This window comes from Pungitius pungitius, chromosome 17, assembly GCF_949316345.1.
Source record: "Pungitius pungitius chromosome 17, fPunPun2.1, whole genome shotgun sequence".
NCBI lineage: Eukaryota > Metazoa > Chordata > Actinopteri > Perciformes > Gasterosteidae > Pungitius > Pungitius pungitius.
In genome coordinates this window covers 14,015,099-14,037,482 of record NC_084916.1, presented here as the reverse complement: position 1 = coordinate 14,037,482, position 22,384 = coordinate 14,015,099, and the positions used below count along the sequence as shown (strand labels likewise).

The following is a 22,384-nucleotide window of genomic DNA, read 5'->3' as shown; positions in this document are numbered from 1 at the left end:
TACATGAGGGAAGCATTTATTTAGTAATATTTTTTCCCTAATTTGCAGGTCACTTTTTTTGTAATCATCCACCCAGTGCCTGATGTTTGAAGTTTGTGTTGTTGTTGTTATATCAGTAAAAGCGTGGTGGTTGATAAAGTATGACACACTTTTCTGTTTTTTTTTTACGGGGCCTGTATACTTCATGTTTGCTATGTAACTGATACGGGTTGCTGAGCGGACAGCTTCCATCATTCATGTTAATTAAGCACATGCCAAACTGTATTGAGGGGGATTTTTGGCACTTTAATAAATGAGATGATCGTGATGGATGAGGTGCGGCCGACGCTCTGTTTGGGTCGGACGGATCCAGAGCAGGGATTCATCAACACCTACACGAGTCACCTGGCTGCGTGCGTGTACAAGGTGATGCATCTGTTTACGCGTCTTGTTCCAGGATCATGCCTCTTGTCGTGAGGCTGCCTTTCAAACTGGTTCCTGCTCCAAGTTCCGTTGAGTGGCTTGATGAATAAAAATTGCCAAGATGTGTGAAACCATTTCCCCCCTTCCCCCCCCCCCCCCCCCCCCCCCCCCCCCCGCCGTGTTTACTCCACGTATCATTCCACAGTGTCATCTGGCCTGATGATCTGCATACGGTGTTGTTTTTCACCGGCTGTAATCACTGCAGCATATTGAATCAATGTGACTCACTAAGTGAAACAAATTCCCTCTCGTTAAATGCTGGCATTGCTTAAAATTAGGGTAAAAAAAAAAAAAAAAAGTTTTGTACCGAGAAAACTACGGTAATTTATTTCAGAATGTCTATAGAAATTGGCATCAAAAATGCAATGTGTGACAAGGATGAACACAAGTGAGCTGCTCCGTACTGACCGTGTCCCCTCTCCGTACGTCCAATAGCGTTCCGCCACAACGAATGCCCCGACCCGGGTGTGCCGGTCAACGGGAAACGCTTCGGTGAGAGCCTTCAGCTGGGCAGTTCGATCTCATTCCTGTGCGAGGAGGGCTTCGTTAAGACCCACGGCTCGCAGACCATCTCGTGCATTCTCAAAGATGGCAACGTGGTCTGGGATAATGCAGTTCCCCGCTGTGAGGGTGAGTAAACAGCTGTTTTGCCTCATTACGAGCCATTTGACGGACATGGTTTAGACGCTTGTTTCCCCGCCCCCCCCCCCTAATCGGGACATTTTAACTCTCCGCCATTTTATTTTCCTTTGGTTGCATGGGACGCACATTCGCCGATTAGAATTACTGACACGGTTTCTCTTATCATTTGTCAATATTAATAACATTGTATGGATTAATCCCATGGCTTACTTTCTATCCAATATCGCACGCCGTTATGTTTGAGCAGGCACAGTCAGCTCCGAAAAATCCAGATATCGCCGGGTTAAATATGCAAAATGATGTGAAAATGTCATTTAGAGGAAGATGTTCCTATCTTTTTATATTTGAAAGAATATGTTCCATAGTTGATGGTCTCATTAGCTCGGTGCCCACTGTGTTACAGGCTATTTACTGTTTCGAAACCATGAAAAAGGAATATGCTTGTTTAATGTTAACTGCAGCTAGTCATTTATCATCACCGCATCTCGGGATTGTAAAGAGATTATTTCTTCTGCACGCTCAAATATTGAATTGAATATTGTTGATAAATGGGAGGACAAAAGAAATCAATCTAAATTGATGTTCTTCTTCTTTTGTGATGCATTAACTCGATATTTTTCAGATTTGTTGCAGGTATAATTAATTGTTATCATCAACAGTGTCTATAATAACAACGATAACAATACATTCTGGGATCACTTCGGTCAGACTAACTGATGGTGATTACTGCTGCTGCTACAGCAGCTTCATTCCTTCAAGTATTTGTTGTAGCAGACACCCTCTGCTTGCATGCAGCCTGCTGAACCATCCATTCAGCCCTCTCTGACTCAATATCAATAAGCTATTTCCAAGTCCAAACGAAGATGAAGCTAGGTGTTGACCTGCTCGGGCTCCTGGACACCAGCAGCGCGGTCCCGTTCAGCACAGACCGTGGCAAGGGCTCCAAGGGGGGTGGGGGGGGGCTAATCGGGCTCCCCATCAGAGACACGCAAAACCGAAACCATTAAGGAACACGTGTCTCCCCCCCCCCCCCGTGTGCCACAGCGGCGTTCCTCTGAGAGCGTCTATCATACCCCTGCGTTTGGAGCTTAATGCGTCGCATAGATGTCCTTCAGTATGCTGAGTTGGCTGATTAAATCATTCCACTTGAAAAGGGAGCGAGTCGCTGGCACTGTAACTAAGCCCTCCGCTGTGTGTGCTGGTTAAGGGTAGGCAGTTACACGGATGTACAGCAAAGGGAGCTGCGACAGCGGCGAGGGGGGGGGGGGGTCGGCGTGTTCGAGTGTCTTTTCTGCTGGCGATCAAAGACATTCTCTTTCCCCCCCCCCCCTATGATGGGGACGACGGCGGCGCTTTTCTAAGAGGGGTTTGATGACAGATTTAGAGAAAGGGGAGGAAAAATATGTGTACGGGTTGCCCTTGCGAACACACGCGCGCAGACACACACACACACAATACATGGCTGTGTTCCTAGGTGAAATGGTTAACCTTGAAGCGAGCTGTCACCAATATACATTAAGTAGACCCTGGTACTAAAATAAATGGGATGAGCCCAGGCTGATGCATGGGATCATCTATGGACACCGTCATACATCAGATGGGAAAGACATGCATAATTCAACCCCTATCGTTTCTTCCCCTCCCTCCGTATTTTATTTCTGTCCATTAGCCCCATGTGGAGGGGATCTGAAGGCTCCCAGTGGGATCATCCTCTCCCCCGGCTGGCCAGAACTCTATAAGGAGGCCCTCAACTGCGAATGGATCATCGAGGCTCCTCCAGGCTACCCCATCAAGATCATCTTTGACAAGTGAGTCAACCAGAGAACTTGTACTTTTTTTTTTTTTTTTTTCTTCTCATAGCAAGCATGGATTTTTAACTTTTCATAATTTCCAGGAACTATATGGTCTTTTTCTTTCACTTTTTACATCCCTTCCTCTTGCATATTGTCATGCAGTAATTCTAATATATGTTTATATATCTATCTATCTACGCAAACAAATACACTTATACACAAATACATTTGCCTAGACTTGCACGTCTATGAATGTATGCATACAACTCCTAAAGTAGAGATTGTCTGAGAATGGGATCTGGAGACTTGGGAGATTAGCGACATACGGTCCCTCGTCCCTGCTACGATAGCTCACCATGCAAAATGAATACAACATAAATGTTTGTTGCTTTTTAACTTTCATGTAAGATCAATAAAATATCACAGCCGCTTCATTTAGATGCCATGGTACTGATGCTGAGCAGTTTATTCGGGGCTTTGAAGATGAAGTGGCTCTGGCGGCAAAGGCAGGAACGCACAACAAGGATGCACAGACGAAACGCACACACACTTATAGATGCCACACCGACGCTGCTCTCACCCCACCGGGACAAATGCCAAAAAATTTGTTTAAACTCACCCAAATTAGAAATGATTTCAATTTACCCTTCATATTTACAACACTAATTAAAAGCAAAATTTTGGCTCAAAGAAATTGACAAAAGCCAAGAAAATGAATCAAATCATTAATCAAAAGGCATAAAACTGTTTTCTACAGTTTTCATTAAATGTGACCTTTATGATTTTAACTATGGCCGAACATTGATACGGTAATAATAAAGCTAGGAGATTTAAAAATAGGAAAAGAGCGTTGGTTAAAACATGAAAGTAAAAAATTCATTAAAAAGATTAAGGAACACAACTAAAAATAGAATGGATCAGATCAAAAGCAGATCAGACCCCTTTGTGTTCGTAAAGGCAAAGTTTTGCTATATAGATCGATCAATGAAGCTCCCACTCACCAAAGTGTGGAAAATGGCCACTAAAACACTATTTTTAACGAGCATCGGCGCTAACATGATCAAATATGTTATATGTGCTTTTTAATACTTGAGCGTAATTATTATCACACTGCAGGGCATGCCTCGTCTGCCTCTCCCTGTGACAGCACTGAACTCCTTTGATGACACACACACACACACACACACACACACACACACACATGCACATCGAGTCAGAGAGGCTTTGGTAGAGACAGTGAAGAACTAACAGCTGAACTAACGAAAGCTACGGCGAGTGCGCTTGTGACTGTAACAGCGACGCCTCACGCAGAAAGCTGATACTTTATCAATACACCTGTTCAAAAAGCGTAAACATCCCCCCCCCCCCCCCACCCCCGCGATGGAGGCTATGTTTGCACGAGCGCAGTGACACAACCCGAACCGGCTAGCTGCAAAGCACATCTTAAAAATCCTGGAGAAAAGGATCGTCATGCTGAGACGGAGCGGTCCCTCCCTCCCTCTACCTGCGGTACATGTGAGCAGTGACAACAGCAGCAGGATGAGGATGAGGAGGAGGAGGAGGCAGCAAGGCCACATAATGAATGACTGATGCGTGTGCCTCAATGCAGCTAATCGTCACTCAGGAACATGATTCATGTAATGGACATTTTAGATTTGTTTCCAGTGAGATAATTGCGACTCCGCTGCTCCAGCTGCAGCCTTCAGTTATACGTAAATGGTTCTGTATCAATAGGAGCAGCACTATTGGCCTAATTCTGATGTCTATCCCAAGGGGGCGATCTTGTGACCATGTGTTTGTATCACGATGCAAATACTGACGCCCTTCCTTTAAATTTTCTGTTCCCAGGTTCCGCACGGAGGTCAACTACGACGTCCTTGAGGTGCGCGACGGCCGATTTCCCTCTTCGCCTTTGATTGGCAGTTACCAGGGTACCCAGGTTCCCCAGTTCGTCATCAGCACCTCCAGCTTCCTGTACCTCCTCTTCTCGACTGACAAGAGCCACTCGGACATCGGCTTCCGCATACGCTACGAAAGTAAGGGTTTGGGGTTACGAGTCTAATCCGACACACAAAGACACAGAAGATACTGTGTGAAGATGAATTTACCTGTGCTTCACAGACCCTAAAAGAAAATTATAATACAAACCAAATCACCAGCCATCGACCTTTTACCTGTACCTGTAAAAGCCTCACAATCTTTGTTGCAATTACAACCGCATAATCTCACTATGAAGTTATTCTTTTTACACCACCTATAAGTAGAAAAGTAGCCTCCACCCACCGGTCATCACCCGGTGCCGTAAACTCCGGCCCCTGAAGCGGTCCTGTCCTCATTTCTGCTAGTGTGGCTGCCACTGCTAACCCTTTTTTTTTTTTTTTTTTTCACTTTTCCCAGTGATGAATCGCTGCGAAGCTTCAATAATTCAATACCACTGTTACTTAGGCAGAGACGAGGGAGAGCGGGAGGCGGGAGCCGGAACTCCCCATTTGTTTTGTTCTCGTTTCAAAAAGAGCATGTTGAACTCAATTATTCATCGGGATTGCTTTCAGAGAGCAAACTGCCTTTTGACATGTCCCGACCTCAACTTGACCCTACAGAAAACCAGGGTGTGAGCCTAATTACACTGCGCCTGGGTAGATTTCCAGTGTGTCCGCTTTCTCGTTTTCACTCTTTTTTTAAATTTACTTATTTAATTATTTTGTCCCGCTCCTTTGCTAGCATTGCAGCTGCAGTCGGACCACTGCGTGGACCCCGGCATCCCCGTCAACGGGCAGCGACACGGAAATGACTTCTACGTCGGCGCCCTGGTGACATTTAGCTGCGACGCGGGTTACACGCTCAGCGACGCGGAGCCTTTGGAGTGTGAACCCAATTTCCAGTGGAGCCGCCCCCTGCCCAGCTGCGATGGTACGTTCCAGAATATTGACCTAGAAAGACAGAGTCTCCTGCCAGATTTCCTCCTATTCATAGACGTGATTAAAGCCACATTCATTGTTGTACGTTCCTCCGGATGAAATGGGAGAAATCTTCTCGAGCAGTTTTGCTTCACATTGCATCACATTTAAATTCATATATATATGTGTGTCTGGGTTATTATAAAATCCATTTAAGATACCGTTTCTTTCAGAAACTCTTGTTTTTAGGCTTTAAAAGTTTCAGGCTCATTTCGTCATAAATGTTTTATATGTAGGGCCTTGAGCTTCCCCTTTGATGTTTTCCTTTTCTCTATCTGTAAATGCTTTTATAAGTAAGGACAGTATTGATTTTTACCCACTCTGTAATGACACTGATAATACCACTCCTCTTGAAGGGCACCTCTTGTAAAATGTATTTTACCGCATTGTAAGTGCACAGACAGGCTTGGCTATTTTTCGGGGACATTTTTACATCTGTCTCCGTTCACTTTGTTTTTGCCCTCTGCCTCTCATTTCCCTCCCGCTGTAACCCGATCCCCCCCCTCCCCCCCCCCCCGTGTCGTCAGCCTTGTGTGGAGGTTACATCCAAGGCAACTTTGGCACCATCCTGTCACCTGGCTTCCCGGACTTCTACCCTCACAACCTGAACTGCACGTGGATAATCGAGACGTCCCATGGCAAAGGTCAGCGGAGAAATGTTGTGTCAACACACGCGGCAGTCAAATTCAATTTCCTTTACCGTGTCGCCCCCCCCCCCCCGCCCGCGTTACTGAGTGGCCTTTTTTATTTGGCCAAGCACGCTGCCTCCTGCCCTAAGACGTGCTGAGAGAGGCTGGCCCGGGGGCCGCAGTGCCTGGGGACGGTGCTCCGGGTCGTGCCATCACCCTCTTGCATCAAATAGAGGCAGCCTTAAATGCAGATGTTCTCTATGCATGGGTCACATGTGTTTGATAAGTAGCCGAGAGGAAAGATGGGGATGTGATAGATGATACAAATGAGAATATTATGTTGGCTTTTTTCCCCCCCCTCTTGCAAACAAATTATTCTTCAACGTATATATTTTCATGGGAATAGTGAGCGTCTAATTCTAATGTACTAATGATAAAGCGCGTTTTAACGGCTCTTTGTCCGCAGGTGTCCAATTCAACTTCCACACCTTCCACCTGGAGAGCCCTCACGATCATTTGGTGGTGACGGAGAACGGCAGCTTTTCTCAGCCCCTGTGGAGGCTGACGGGCTCCACGCTGCCTCTGCCTCTCAGCGCGGGCCTGTTTGGCAACTACACCGCTCAGATCCGCTTTCTCTCCGACTTCTCCGTTTCCTACGAGGGATTCAACATCACTTTCTCCGGTAAGAATGGGTTCAGGTATTCAGGTTGGTAACGTGCTGGGAAACACACAAAAAACAAATAAAAAATGAAAACGTGTGAGCTGGATCTCGTTGTCGTGATGCTGCATTTAGATTTTTCACTTTACACTCTGCGCTCAAATTGGCACGTAGACACGCGGAGCTGCGATTGCAGCCTCCCTTCAGGTGTAGAGACAATGGATTCCTCAGCTAACAAAAAAAAACACACAAGCTCCAATCAACAATACAAACTTTCACACAAGACAACCAATTTAAGTCCAATTTTGAGTTTTTGACACCGCAGCGTTCAATCATTTACGGTTCACCTTCTCGTACCTTAATAAAAAGCCTCACCCAGTTCAAGTTGCAATCTCACATGACGGAAAGCAAACAAAGGCCTTTCACAGCTCTGCTGGTATCGTTATGTACTAATGGATCTGTGGAGGCAGCACCTTTACACCTCTTCTTTTCATTACTCTAGAGTATGACTTGGAGCCATGTGAGGACCCTGGAATCCCACCGTACAGCGCCAGAAAGGGCCTTCACTACGGGGTGGGGGACTCCCTCATCTTCTCCTGCTTCCCCGGTTATCGGCTGGAGGGTCCGGCGAGGGTCGTTTGCTTAGGGGGCAGGAGGCGGGTCTGGAGCTCCCCGCTGCCAAGGTGTGTTGGTAGGTGGTCACGTGTTTTTATTTTGGCTTTGGTCACTTCCCTTCTGTCCCCTTCGCTATGCCCGTGTAACCTCCACTGAAATGAACCCGCCCATCCGCTAAAAACAACAGTCGATCACGTTGGAAGACGAGGCATTTCCCTTTCAGTTCTCCTCATTATCATCATCTCTCCATCCACCCACGTTATGTCTCTTCATTGGATGGCTTCCCAGAAACAGCCTTTTTGACTTTGTCCAAATTATATAGAGCAGCAGCTCTAATGAGGATGACATTATCATGCTGAAATATGTTAATTATGAATGCTGCTTGGTGCTAATGCCTGTGGAACATGAGTAAATCTGGACAGATTTAGGTCAGTATGTTGATTGTATTGTGCACCATACCTTACAAGTTGCATCAAATTGTTGATCTGAAAACCAATTATAACTTCGTGGGCCCAATGATAAGTAAAACGCAGTCGGTGACAGTGATTTATCTGTTTGTGATTGTCCTAAGCATGGCTGTTTTTGTGTATAACCACGCACTGTTAAACAGAAACGGCACAGCGGAGACTAATTGTGAACAGGTGTAATTATTTAAGTATTTATACATTTGCCCATTTTGTTGTCTCGAAAATAAGCCATTTGTACGCATCATGATTTCATCATAATTATGCTTTACATTTATTTATATATGTATTTTCCACACTCAGTTCACATCAGGTTGTCTGTAGGTAAAGACATTTCAGTGTACTAACATTTACTTGACTGCCTCTTTCGCTCTGCCTTTCATATTGCCTCGAGATTAATCCAGATATTTAAAGGTTGACGGAGATAAAACATTTTTTCACATTTCTGACAATCCCATTCAGCCTAATTTTAGAAGCGCAATACTTCACTGTACACTGTCACCTCATCTCGCCTCATGGCACAAGATAACATTCTGGATAATCATAGAAAGTTATTTTTCCGTAGAAAACTTTTTTTTTCGTCCCCCCCACTCTCTTCCTGAAATGATTTCAAGCACGAAGCAATTTTCAAACGGTGTCGAAATGACTGGAAATCATATTCAGATTGTAGTGTGATTATGATGATGTGCCACTCAACATTCGGTCCCTGACCGCCGTATCCCTTTTCCACCTCCTCCCCCATCCCCCCCCCCCCCACCTGCTCGACAGCATGAATGAATACACTGAGTTTCAAGCATATAGCGATTGACATGTCCTCTCCTCTCTCTCCAACTCCGCCTCCCCCCCCCCCCTTTCCTTCTGGCTCTCCGTCTTTCCCTCGACCCCCCCCCCCCCCACCCCTCTCTCTTTTTTTCTAGCTGAGTGCGGCTCATCCGTGACCGGCATGCAAGGGGTGCTGCTCTCGCCCAACTACCCCGGTTACTACGGCAACAACCACGAGTGCATCTACTCCATCCAGACTCAGCCGGGCAAAGGCATACAGCTACGGGCGCGGGACTTTAGACTTGAGGAGGACGACATGCTCAGAGTGAGGAGGGGCTGTGGGGGGGGACGGGGGGGGGAGAGAATTGCAGCCCGCTCAGGGGTAGCTGTGTGGCGCAGACCCGATTCCCGTTTATTCAGACGCTTTCCTCTCTATCCTCGCAGGTCTTTGACGGCGGCAGTAACGAGGCTCGTCTGCTGGGGGTGTTCACGGGCAGCGAGATGCTGGAGACCACCTTGAACTCCACCTCCAGCTCCATGTGGCTGGAGTTCATCAGCAATGCGGAGAACACCAGCAAAGGCTTCGAGCTGCACTTCACTAGTGAGCAACACTCAAACCCTCACCGCTGCTTCTGCCACACTGATGCGTTCTTCTCAAACCCCCCCCACCCCCCCGCACTCTTCGCGCTGTGCTTCGTCACCTTTCCCCTCTGTGTGTCTTTCTAAGGCTTTGAGCTGGTGAAATGCGAGGATCCGGGCGTTCCCCAGTTTGGCTACAAGCGTGAGGACAAGGGGCATTTTGCCGGAAGCAGTGTAGCGTACAGCTGCGACCCGGGCTACACCCTGAAAGGCCCCGAGGTGCTTACCTGCCTGAGAGGGGAAAGGAGGGCGTGGGGGAGCCCCCTCCCACTGTGTGTCGGTGAGTGACGCGCACCTTGAGTGGGTTAGAGTTTGTGACCGTGTCCACGCCCGTTGGCACGAATATGCGTTTATTTCATTCTGCTGGTTTTGTTCTTGTTCATTTCATTATATTACATCCATACTTCATTTGAGGAATTCAGATTATTTATTTAATTCAAATCATTTATTTAATTCAAATCATACCAGTGCTACTCAAAATAAAGCTATTCTCTGTCGTACTGTCTTACATCGCTTTTCTGTCAGGTTAAAATTAGCTTCATCGGGTGCTGTCCTAGTGTTTGACATACTGTTTTATTTATTTTTCTGGTGAACTGAAATGTCTGACCTAGTTCTCCATTCTAATACCAATGTGAGACTGACGGAACAGGTTTAGGAAAAGTCTTCGGTTTAATTTAGCTCTGCTATTTTGGCACATTCATTTGCTTGCCTTCCCCGAACGTTATTCAGTGAATTATGTCTTCAAAAATATCTTGGCTCTATTCGGCTGCTTATATTGGTATTGCATCATCATTTCAAAAGCCCCTTTTCTTTGTATTTACTCCTACCAAAATGGCATTATGTCCACATCGACAGCATACCAGAGCGCATGGGACATCATTTATAATCTCATTGATATTCAGGATGTTGGAGAATCAGCTTGATGGAGATCATTTCTCCTGTAGAGAGTCCATTCAACTAAAGTTCAACTAAAGTTCACCTTTCTGTTGGTGACACCCGACACAAAGATGCAATGCATCTAAACCTATAAAAAGAAATGTACATTTACACATACAAATAAATAAAAAAAAATCTCCTGGTTGACATTTTGACAGTTTCCCAGAAGAGGGAAACAGGCGCCTTGGTGTTCTCTGGCATCAGCCGAGGTGATTAGAACAATATGACTCGGCTCCCAAATTCAACCCAAACTGACAGATGATTTCAGGACTTTCTGCATGCTGTAAACCTCTGAGCGGGTTTGTCCTCCTGAACAGCACTGGGTGAATTTGGGAGCAGACGAGGTACCGCTTTTGTTTGTAATGACGGGGTTATTTTTGAGCGTCGGGGGGAGGGGGGGGGGGGGGACACGGAACACGGAACACCGGAGGAGAAGGGGGAGGGAGGTAAATTGAGTAGTAAGTCCTGAAAGTCGCAGAAGAGAAAAGTTGCAATGCAGAATGACTGAGGGAGTTTAAAAGTGGGCTACATTTTATTCACACTTAATATTACAGTGCATGTACTATTTCATCACAAACCACACATGTCTACATATTAAAGTAAATCATGTGTGTATGCCTCTGGATTTGGTTGTCCAGCAGATGTCATTTAAAAAAAAAAAATGTATTTAACAATATTTTGTGACATTGGGGACAACGTGTGAAAGATAATTTCAACTACAAAAAGAGAGTCAGCACCTGGAGACATAGATTGAAGGGGTAGAGTGGCTGAGGGAGTAACGCTGCCATGACAGCACTGAGCAGTAGTTTCTTAGGTCATAAGGCGAGAGGAGAGAGATGGATTTGTCGTACTGTGATGGATCGCCCCCCCCCCCCCCCCCCCTCGCGCCCGCTCGCTCCGTGAGGCGGCAAGTTTCTTTCAACAAGAAAAGTATGACGGAGGGAGCTTCTCTCTCGTATATTTATATATATTTAATGCACGAGGGAGACGGAGAGAATGAAGGAGGCAGACAACAGGAGTAAGAAAGTTGTGTTTTGTCAAATGGAAGATAACAAAATGTCCTGATGTTCGTTGACACTCAGGTGTCTTTTGAGGTGTAGATTTAGTTTGCTTCTTTGCTGGTTACGTGGTTTATTTCCTCTATGGTGGCGGGGGTCGCTGTAATTCAGTCCTTTTGTCTTTTTGTTAAAGATTGAATTCAAAGCAATCATCATTACCATCATCGTCAGGCTGACCTGTCTGTCTATATAAAAAAAAAAAAACGGCAACATTTAACCCTTTCCATGTCAGTTTAAATTGACTCAAACCATGACAAAATCACTTCAAATCTGGTTTTGTTGTATAATATGTTTTTCATTCCCCTTTTATATAGCGTAGCAGGTGGTAATTGAAGGGGGCTGAAAACTGCTATTAAGTGTTTCTAAAGCCAATGCAGTACTTGTTACTTGTGAAAAAAACAAGTAATTCTCCACGTTGTCTTTGACTAAATGCCCTTCGGTTCTAACTATATATAAATATAGTTATAACATGAGTTATAGAGCAGCCTCAAAAACTGCTCTTTGACAAAATGAAAGCAATAATTACAACAGAGAGCTGAACAGTTCGGCACGACAACAAATGCAAGTGTTGAAGCTTGATTAAAAAATAGCCAAATAGATGATACAATAGATATAAAATATGAAAGAAAAAAAAAATCAACCTCCGAAGGCAACAGGAATCAGGAATTAGCAACATGTGTTGCCAACGTGTGTTAGACATACGAGGAGTTTGACGTGGCGGTTGGTTCATCACATTGGACATTGGACGCGAGACAATGAGACAATTGGACCACAAGGCGAACAACACAGTGCAGGAAAAGCAAGGACGAGGTCATTGGCCCGAGACGGCTGCTCTGCTTTCACTGAGCCAAGGGGTTACACGTAGAGAAGGTCGAGTTGCCTCCTTTTATATAGCAATCGCAGGCAAGATGTTGATGCACACCGCATATAAGCATACGTCTACTATGTCGATAATGAATATTGATGACAGGAAGCTGATGCGATGTACTGACTGGAAGTGAGGCGGTCCGACCACATGTTCTTTTCATAATTTGACTTCCCGGAAACGTATTTTCGTACTTTTCAGCATATTCTTTTCATTGCTCAGCTCTTCGATCTCTGTCTTTCTAGCGGAGTGTGGCGGCACCATAAAGGATGAGCCTTCTGGTCGTATACTTTCCCCTGGCTATCCGGCCCCATATGAACACAACCTGAACTGCATGTGGACCATTGAGGCCGCCCCTGGAAGCACAATCAGGTTTGTTTGCCTCTTCTAGTGTTTTTTTTTTTTTTTGATTACATTGTTCTTTTCAGGCTTTCTTTCAATCTACCACCTTTCAATATACTTCCAATTTAGCACCTCTTTTTGCAGTGGTCTTCACTCGTTTCACAGACTGCTGTGTAATCAATCTTCGGGGAGCTGTCGTAGGCCAATAGTTCAGTTCCCGCTGGCGGAGGGGAAATGCCACCTAGATCCTACAAGAAAGTCAAGAGTTTGGCTTTTCTTGTTTTCATATGCCTTTCTTTACTGAATTTCATTCATTTTAAGCAGGAACAAATCCTGCAAGGTGGATGATTTTGACTCTTGGTTCCTTTCAGACCATTTAAACATGGGTTAGTTACACTCCAAATGGATGCATTGTTCCGATTGTGTATATTGTATAGCTCAGTTGTTAGTTTTTTTTATCATTTCAACCTGAAGATCTGCGACCATACGGATCCCCATTATAGTTGCATCTGCAGTCTACCTCGGACCTCTCTACATAGAGACCTAAGGGGCTCCACTTACATGCCTCTGAGGTTCATTATTAAGAATAAATTGCAATTCATTAGCCCTCGGGATTCCGGATATATCAAACAGTGTTGCCGGAGGAAGCGCACTAAACCCAACGTACTGAGTTCAGAGGCCGGGCGTGCCGACTGACAGCGGACACCAGCAATCCCTTCGGACCGGTTTTTGCGAGTGAAGGCAAAGGGATCGAGCTTAACATGGAAATACAACGATTTTAACACTATAGAATAAATGCGTTGACAAGGGAGGCGATGGGTCCTTCCGTGTTCACTGCCACAGAGATCAAGCGAGTCATCTCAGCGACACGGTACGCTGGACATCTTAATGTTTGTATTCAGCATTTATTTAGAAACATCCATTTCCTTTCCGTAGCTCCACTGGTGTAAAGGGTGGTCGACTCTGTGTGTGTTGTGATACTGTGCGGTGCTTACGTGGCTGTTGCCAATAGGAGAGACAAAGTGTGTGACGGGTAGGGGGGCTAATTTAATTAGGCCACTGTGTATCAATAGTTGTTCCATCGCTCACCGTCTAAGGAGCAGTTGCCGGATTTGTCATTAAAACGGATCATCAGTACCGCGTGTACCTTTTTGGGGTTTGTGAATATTTTTTTTTCATTCAAAAGAATGAACCACTTTTCTAATTGAATGCAACCTCCATCCGTCTCCATTACAAAAATAGGGCTCTTGAATGAATATGCACATATATTTCAATGGGTTAGCACAGCCCTAAACAAAGTACTATATATAATGTTATTTCAGTTTGTTTGTGTGTGTCTGTGTGTGTGTGTGTGTGTGTGCCTCTTTGCTTTTATATCTTCCAAATTTTTGTTTTTGAGGTTTAAACTTTTGCACAGTCCAGTTTTTCTGGTACATTTTCGTAGGTGTTTGGTCATTACGAAATCTGGGTCAGGTTTTAAGATTGGTGATGGTTAAGAATGTCATTAAGGTATCTAGAATGAATGTGGAAAATGGATGGTTCCAGTAGAAAGACGTGTGTGCATGACTAGGTTGGTGTGCGTGTTCTACCTCTACTTTTTATCTCACTGATTTATTTCCCAATTTCACACCTTTTCCCGGCTAAAAAGGATTGCGCCTGTTCTTTTATCTTCACGATAACTTTGATGTCATTGCATCATGTATCCAGCAGCACGTGGACTCTGCACGCTGCGCTTTCAGGATTTCAAGAACGAACCCACGTGTTGGTTCACGTCGGCGGGGCAACGACTGATGGCGCTCCGGTGGCTTATTAAAAGCTCGCGGTATGGATGTGTCTCTCTGACAGATGGATCCCACAGGGAACCGTCCCACAGAGACCACGTCCACACATGTGGATGACGGTTGCTCTAATGTCTGTGACACAGCCTTTATACATGCAATATCAATCAGTTTGCTAAAGAGCGAGCGGCTTCAAGTTCTTGTTTGCTTCCCCTCAATCTCCCTTTTTCCTTATCCCTTTGCACTTTAATGCATGCACACACAGACACACGCGTCCGTGCACCCCCCCCCCCCCCCCCCACATACTTACTTATTTATCATCTTCATGCGCACATACACATACCCTGTAGACTCCCCACAGGACTCGTGATTGCAGCAAGACTATTTTGTATTCGTACGCGAGTCTCTCCGCACTCTCGATTTCTCTCTCTCTCTCTCTCTCTGTTTCTCTCCTCTGAATACAAAATGATTTAGGCGGAATCAAAAGAGACCCGAGGAATCTTTTCTCGTCCGTCTCCTCCCTATCGCATCTGCTCACAGCGATTCCTCTGACACTTGATTGAGCTACTTTATCTTGTTTAAGAAGGGGGACGAGTGTAAAGGAGAGCCCTCAGCCGTAAACTTCAAAACACGGCTCTCGCTTTGAGTCCCGCCAAACATTAGTCGCGCGGCGCATCTCTCCTATTCCCTCGTGAGACAGCGATTCCACTCCTTTCAACCTGCAGTTATGTTAATCCCCCCCCCCCGGCAAAGCCTGCCCACCTCCAACCTCTCCGAAAAATGTTTCGTGAAGGGGGAGAAGTTGTCTTTGAAGGGACTCTCCCCACTGGAGGCCAACCCTCCTCTTCGTGGCCCCTCTGCAGTAAACAGCTTTGCGTGCCTAGCTGTGAAGGCCTATTTAAAAAAAAAAAAAAAAATTCCGTTAGCATCTAACAAGTGCACCTGTGCGCACGCTCCCTGCAGCTGTGGCGGCCAGGGTCTGCATCACAGGGCGCACTTCCAAAGCCCGAAAACTGGCCACAAGGAAAGTGGCCAGTTTTCTCTTACCCTCTCACAGTCTTTCTCTTTTTTACTATCTCCTTAGCCCCCACCCCCCACCCCTAGCCTTCACTCTCAGATACTGACAAGGAGAGATCGGCTATTTAGATCTTGTGTAAAAGGAACCAATTATCCTAACATGCATCCCACGTCCATCCTTTCCGCCTGACTGCTCAGCAGAAATCCCTCCATCCTTCAGAGCTCCCCCCCCCCCCCCGTGCTCTCCATCAACCTGGTATCCTCCTGCCATCGTCCTCTTCCTCCAGCGGCGAGGCAGTGATTAACGCCACGTCGCTTTCTGTTCCCTCCCTCACCTTCTGCTTTCCGTCAACGCACGTCCTTCTTTTTCCACCCACCTTTCCATCTTTTCCCCCTTTTCAGCCCATAAATCTAGAAGTGGAACACGATGCCAATCGGTGTCTCGACAGCCTCTGAAGGTTGCATCAGCCCATCCAGAGATCAGTTGGCTGGCGAGCACTCGGGCCGAGCACGTGGCCGCGTGGTCGGTTACCACGTTGCTCGTGCAACTCACCCCGATCCATCTGGACGCATCTTCGAAAAAAGGCCTTTTTTTTGTTTCAACTTGAGCTCTGTTTGCTGAAAGTAGAAGGAAAAGCCAGGATGGAAGTGGGAGGCCTCCTCCAACTATCACTCCACCTTAATTGTTTTTGTCATGTGATGCTTAGGAAGAATATCTGGACAGTTGTTAGAGTTTTGTGAGAGTGCGCAAAGTTGATGTTGATCAATGTAGAATATCAAACGGTATTCATCATCTGTAAAAAGGAACACCTGCTACCAAGAAAGGAGCACTTTGTTCAGGGTTACTTTCGAGGGATTGTTTTCACACACGTTTCCTTTATTCAAGCCACTGAGTTGTTGACGCCCATGTGTCTGATCTTTAAGCAGCTGCCAACCTAAGCAAACTAAAAGTGTGCCTTCTCTAACTCTTAATAGAATAAACACTTAGGGGGGTTTGGGGGGGGGGGGGGGGGGGGGGGGTTAATTCTCTGTGCCACAAGAGAAAATGGCGATATGTGCCTTGCAATTTGAGTTGGGAACCGAATCAGCTATTGGTTGTCTTTGAGGCCCACAGCCCGGGGGAGAAGAAAAACCGCTTGCTCTCCCTTCCATCCCCTATGCGGCAAACATCTATTTCTTTATTTATTCGCAGCGTTTCATTCGCAGCTTTAAATGATTACCATATCTTACAGGGTATTACTTGCGCTTCAGTGAATATTAGCGGGAGAACTGCAGGCAGAGGAATGGCTACAAAGGGTAGGATTAGTAGTTGTGGCGTTTCTTTGAGGATGAAAGTTGGGAACCTGTCGCGCGTTGCTCCACAGCGATAAGGGGGGGGGGGTTGTTAACGTGCATGTGTCCTTTGCACGGCATCGTCTCGCCAGGCGGGGATGCCCCCCCCCCTGCCCCCCCCCCCTGCACCAACACAACCCATCAATGCGAGTTTTGCGCAACTGGATCCTCGCGCACCTGACCCGCGCATCTGTTTTTTTGTATTTTTGCGCGCGCTCCTTTCACAGGCCATCACAACAGGACGTGTCAAGTGGGTTTGTGTACAGTGTCCACAGCGGCGGCCTCTGGCTGCGGCTCACACATCAGACGGTATGGAGATCGGAGTCTGACACCAATTATGCAGAAACGACGGGAACTTTGTTGCCAAACCCGACGTGTCAGTGGGTTGCTGTTTCCCCTCTGCATAATCTCCAGCTCAAGGCCTGAGTGCCTGTAAAGCGATGGTGATACTTTAAAGCTCACCAAGTACCCTGATTTCCACTGGTTTACTGGGACAGTGATCAACGTTCCAGGTGTTTTAACTTGAAGTCAAGTGGAGGAATTGGATCCTGAAAAGGGTAGATTTGGTTTTAGCTAAGCTTGTAGCCAATAATATAATCCACTGAGCTTTATGGGTTTGTCTTTTTGGAGAAAAAAAATAACTGAAGAGCTGCAGGATCATTTTGATAAGTGCTGTTTGTTTTATATTAAACCTTAAATTATTGAAACATGAGGCAGTCTTAAGTCTTAAAAGTCTAAAAATCATAATTTTCATATAATTTGCTATGGCTCTTTTAATCATTCAAATATATTTTAATGGCACACTTCTGATATATTTTCATAAGCTTGGGATGGCGTTCTATATTTATATGGGTTTGAAGTATCTCACGCAGACAAATGTCACATATCGACGTATAGCATTTAAATAAACCCTAAGAGAAGGTCTTTTCTTTTCATGTAAACATGGGAATTAAAAAAAAAAAGCTTTTTGTTTGAGTCAAGTTCCTTTCAACAAAATGTTTTTTTTTCTTTTTTTTTTAGCCCACCATCATCTCAGTGCACTTCCCCTTTTTTTTAATCTGTTTTAATAGGTATGCAAGACAGCAATTTGTTTCTGGGAATTGAGTGAGTCGACAAACATTTGACAGAAATAACGCTGCTGAGAGTGGCCCCCATAGACTTTACTGCCGGTCTGCCGTTTTCTCAAAAAAAAACAAAAGAACCCCACCATGGTCTGTCCTTATAGTCTTGCTGAGCCTCAACACGTACGCAACATGTCATTAACAACCCACCGCATCGCGGCTGGCGCTTTTTGAACACACGAGTACGCGAGTACACAACTAACAGTGCGTTTCCCATCCAGTGGACCAGCAGCAGCAGCAGCAGCAGCTGGCTGACAGCTGTCTGTGCCAAAGTGAAGGAACTAGTTTGACAGCATCATCCTTCTCATGTCTAGACTCCAACTATTAAAGCCCGTGGCAGACGTTTGTGCTTGACTGACACAGCGGAACATCCACTGAATGCTCTGGATCTGACGTCTGTGAATCACTTTTTAAATCCTACATGTCTTTTTATTTGTTCATTTTGAACGAATTACCTTTTTTTCCTGACACATTTCTTCCTCTACGATAGAAATAAAATACTCAATTTTAATGACGGGTTTTATGCAAGGTGGACGATTTCTCCTTGAATAACGATGTGTTCCAAAATTTCTGTTCTGGTAATAGGGAAAGCGTTAGTACTGCTTGTCTGAATTAAGGGATTGTGTAGGGACAAAGCCTTAAGTGGCATGCCCTGTGAAGTATCTTGTCTCTCTCCTCCTCAGCCTGCATTTCCTGGTGTACCACACGGAGGAGGTCCACGATGTCCTTCGGATCTGGGATGGGCCGCAGGAGGGCGGGGTCCTGCTGAGGGAGCTCAGTGGCTCAATGTTGCCCTCGGATGCCCACAGCACCTTCAACACAGTCAGCCTGCAGTTCACCACGGACTTCTTCACGAGCAAGCAGGGCTTTGCTCTGCAGTTCTCTGGTGAGGAGAGAAGAGGGGGAGGCGAGGGAAATCCAAGATGACCTTTAGCTACTCGGGCCGGTTTGGAGAAGAACAAATGTGCCACGACGACAGGAGACGCCACATTTTCATCATGTGACTCGGGGACGAAATCCCGCTTTGATCATGACGCTGTCGTCTTATCTCCTCCAGTCTCCACCGCAACCTCCTGCAACGACCCGGGCATGCCGACCAATGGGACGCGCGGCGGTGACAGCAGGGAGCCCGGAGACCATGTGGCGTTCCAGTGCGACCCCGGCTACATTCTGCAGGGGGCCGACAGAATAACCTGCACGGAGATCAACGGCCGCTTCTTCTGGCAGCCCGAGCCCCCGACATGCACAGGTGATAAAACGGGGGGGGGGGGACGCAATCATCCGTTATGGCCTGTCATGTTGCGTGCGCGCCGCCGCCGTCGCTGACGGATGCGCCGGTGCAACGGTGGCGCGTCAGCAAAATAGCCCTCTGCCGCCTCGTGCCTCATTCAAAAGGCTGCCGTTAAGGTTCTTAATGGAACTATGAAACTTGACCACGTTTGAATTGGCCTTGAATCCTGCCGGTTTTAGAAGATGTTATCGATTGCCTACAAAGCCTTGGTAAGCCTTGTTGCAAATCATCAATCAGGCCTATTTCCCAATGCCCCTTACCTCACCCTCAGATTGGCAGATGCATCATTCCTTGTTAAACCGACGTCCAGATTAATACTCAAAGGTTATGGTCCCTTTGCAGTAGGATCCCTGAGCTTATTACATATATATATCGTTACAGCTGGATATTACATTTTTGTGTGTGTGTATATACTACTGATGTATTTAAAGATAAAAAATCAACTACATCGTATTGTGTCTATTGCGTCACTTCCTGTTGCTGGTCTGAAACAGGTAGACAATACGGATTCCTTAATTGAATCGAAAGCGGCAAGCCTGACGTCTGTGTTTGCTAGACATTTCATGAAGTCACTGCAGCAGACCGAGGAATCTGATTATCCCCTCCACAGATAGACCTCTCAGTCAGACCTCCTGCTCCTGGGCAGGGTTACATAAGATCTCAGTTAAGTCCTGTTTGTTTGGAGAGCACCGACAGTGGCGATTCAGATGTGTCATTTAATGAACGCATGTCTTTGGTGTGGGGTTAGGCAGAGCAGCTCTCTGGCAGTCACAGGTGAGCTCCTGGAAAGCGGTGTTAAATCAGCAATAGCTGTGTCTCAATTGAGCTCGTGTCACTAGCACTTCCTGAGGGCAAAACTGTGAACAACAACGTATGTGCTTCTTTAAAAGGACCTTAAGTAACCTAAAACCTTTTGTAACTTTGCTTATTATTTTTCTGCGTTTTTCCTTCCCACTAATTCCCTTTGTCGGTGGTGTTAATGATATTTATTAGCGGTTCTATCGATTTGTTAAAAAAAAGAGCAAAATAACATTTTCATCACATACCATTTAATGAAAGTGTGTGCTTAATGATGCAATAATCCCTTCCCATCCCGTAGCACCATGTGGCGGGAACCTGACGGGTCCGAGTGGGCTGATCCTGTCCCCGGACTATCCTGAGCCTTACCCGCATGGACGGGAGTGTGACTGGACAGTCACTGTAACACGGGACTACGTCATCGCTCTCAGCTTCAACCAGTAAGCATCAGTAGCTGCAACAAACTGCAACATATCGGTCTCTGACGGATGACACTGCCCCTCCCCCAGTGATGTCTACGTAAGTTGTATATTTATTTTTTTATTCTTCTTTAACCAGGTTCAGCTTGGAGCCCAGTTATGACTTCTTGCATATCTACGATGGACCGGACTCCCTCAGCCCCTTGCTGGGCAGTTTTTATGGCACAGACTTTCCCGACCGCATCGAGAGCAGCTCCAACACGCTGTTCCTGGCCTTCCGCAGCGACGCTTCCCTCAGCAGCAACGGATTCGTCCTGCAGTACACCGGTATGCTCGGGATTCCCTTTTGTTGACTTGCAGTAGCGTCGCCTCCTCCAGGCTGAAAGACTGAAGTATGTGGCCGATTAGGGGGTAAAAAAAAAGTTTTACGTCTTTAAGATTCTCAACAAAACTGGGAATTTTAAATGGCATGTGAGGCTTCATCCCTTAAACAATTCCTGCCCTAAATGGCTCTCTCCGGCAGAGTGCGAATGGATTTGCCCTGTGCTGCTTATCGACCTTGCATATTGTTTCTTTTTAACTTTCTCTTGTGTCTCGTCCAAAGCTGGTGAGATTAGTGATGTGAAAATCACTTAAGCTAAAGAACGGGATGTGCTGCTGTGTCCCGCTCACCGTCGCCCCCATCGGTGCTTTTGTCGCCATTATTGATCTCCACCTCCTCTACAAAGCCGAGCAACACATTAGGAAAAAGGGAAAAAGCCGACAGCACGTGTGCTTTTAAATGTTCTAACAATTCTTTTTTTTCAGCGCTTTTCAGCTTTGTCTCACATCTCGGCCGAACTAGAGCATGTTCTTTTGCCACCCCCCCCCCCCCCTATTGTTTTACTTACTTACACACGGTATTCCGTACTGTTCTATTGTGCCGAATGATCGCACGCTTTACCTGACAAACCGGACACGACAAATGTATCGAAGGCTGAGGGAACTCTAAATTAGACCGGGCACCTTCGTTAAGGGCCTTCGCCTTGAGAGAACCGTGTTAAATCGCCCTCCATCTTCAAGCCTCAATCTGACAGCTGCTTAAGGTTAACGGACGTTTAACCAATTCCGGATCGACCCTCGTAGCTCTTGGTCTCTTGGCCGGTGTCGTGATGGGATTTGATCTGTTCAACTGATTTTGAAAACGCTCCCCGTGCGTAAAGTGCAGTACAGAAAGTGTACTGGAGATTCTTCCTTTTGTAAGACAGTGTTACAGAGTGTACCTCTTAGCTCACTCCCAGCAATATTTTCAGCAGTGTGTGTGTGTGTGTGTGTGTGTGTGTGTGTGTGTGATCGAGTGTGTGATATTGTATGGCCAATCTGTTGTGGCAGATGGACTCAGTGTGTGGCTCAGGAAAAACTCCCTCTCCTCACTTCCAATTCTCCACACTAATGAACCATAACCAAATAATACATAAATTACCTCCTCAGTCGGCGAGAAAACGACACGGCACAAAGCACGTTGGGCTGTGGGTCTGGATCCGGTTGGTGCGGGTGGACTGGTAGGCCCGGCATGCATTCATTTAGCGAGCCCGCCACTGAAGATCGCATCAGCCAATGTGCTCCGAGGTGCTGCGAGCCCTTTTCACCGAGCCGACGTGACATCTTTCGTTTTTTTTTTCTTTTTCTTCCAGTGTTTCTGGCCATGGCTGATTAGGCTCTCTGGAGAACCATGAGGGCAAACACCTGCCATGCCGTGGCCACATTAGAACATCACACAAATACGGAGTATTCTGTCTCATTCAAATCCCTTCACAATCGCATAAG

At 46.1% G+C, this 22,384-nt stretch overlaps 1 protein-coding gene across 1 annotated transcript in view; it reads left to right on the top strand.

The window, feature by feature from the left end:
* csmd2 (CUB and Sushi multiple domains 2) overlaps nt 1-22,384 on the top strand; it is a 169,179-nt gene that overhangs the window by 91,799 nt on the left and 54,996 nt on the right. Inside the window, exons 16-30 of the mRNA XM_037474374.2 lie at nt 898-1,092; nt 2,774-2,912; nt 4,746-4,933; nt 5,619-5,807; nt 6,382-6,498; nt 6,950-7,165; nt 7,644-7,832; nt 9,138-9,307; nt 9,427-9,583; nt 9,710-9,901; nt 12,726-12,852; nt 18,754-18,956; nt 19,128-19,319; nt 20,461-20,599; nt 20,718-20,905. Coding sequence (XP_037330271.2) covers nt 898-1,092; nt 2,774-2,912; nt 4,746-4,933; nt 5,619-5,807; nt 6,382-6,498; nt 6,950-7,165; nt 7,644-7,832; nt 9,138-9,307; nt 9,427-9,583; nt 9,710-9,901; nt 12,726-12,852; nt 18,754-18,956; nt 19,128-19,319; nt 20,461-20,599; nt 20,718-20,905 — 2,601 coding nt within the window. The remainder of the gene's footprint in view (nt 1-897; nt 1,093-2,773; nt 2,913-4,745; nt 4,934-5,618; nt 5,808-6,381; nt 6,499-6,949; nt 7,166-7,643; nt 7,833-9,137; nt 9,308-9,426; nt 9,584-9,709; nt 9,902-12,725; nt 12,853-18,753; nt 18,957-19,127; nt 19,320-20,460; nt 20,600-20,717; nt 20,906-22,384) is intronic.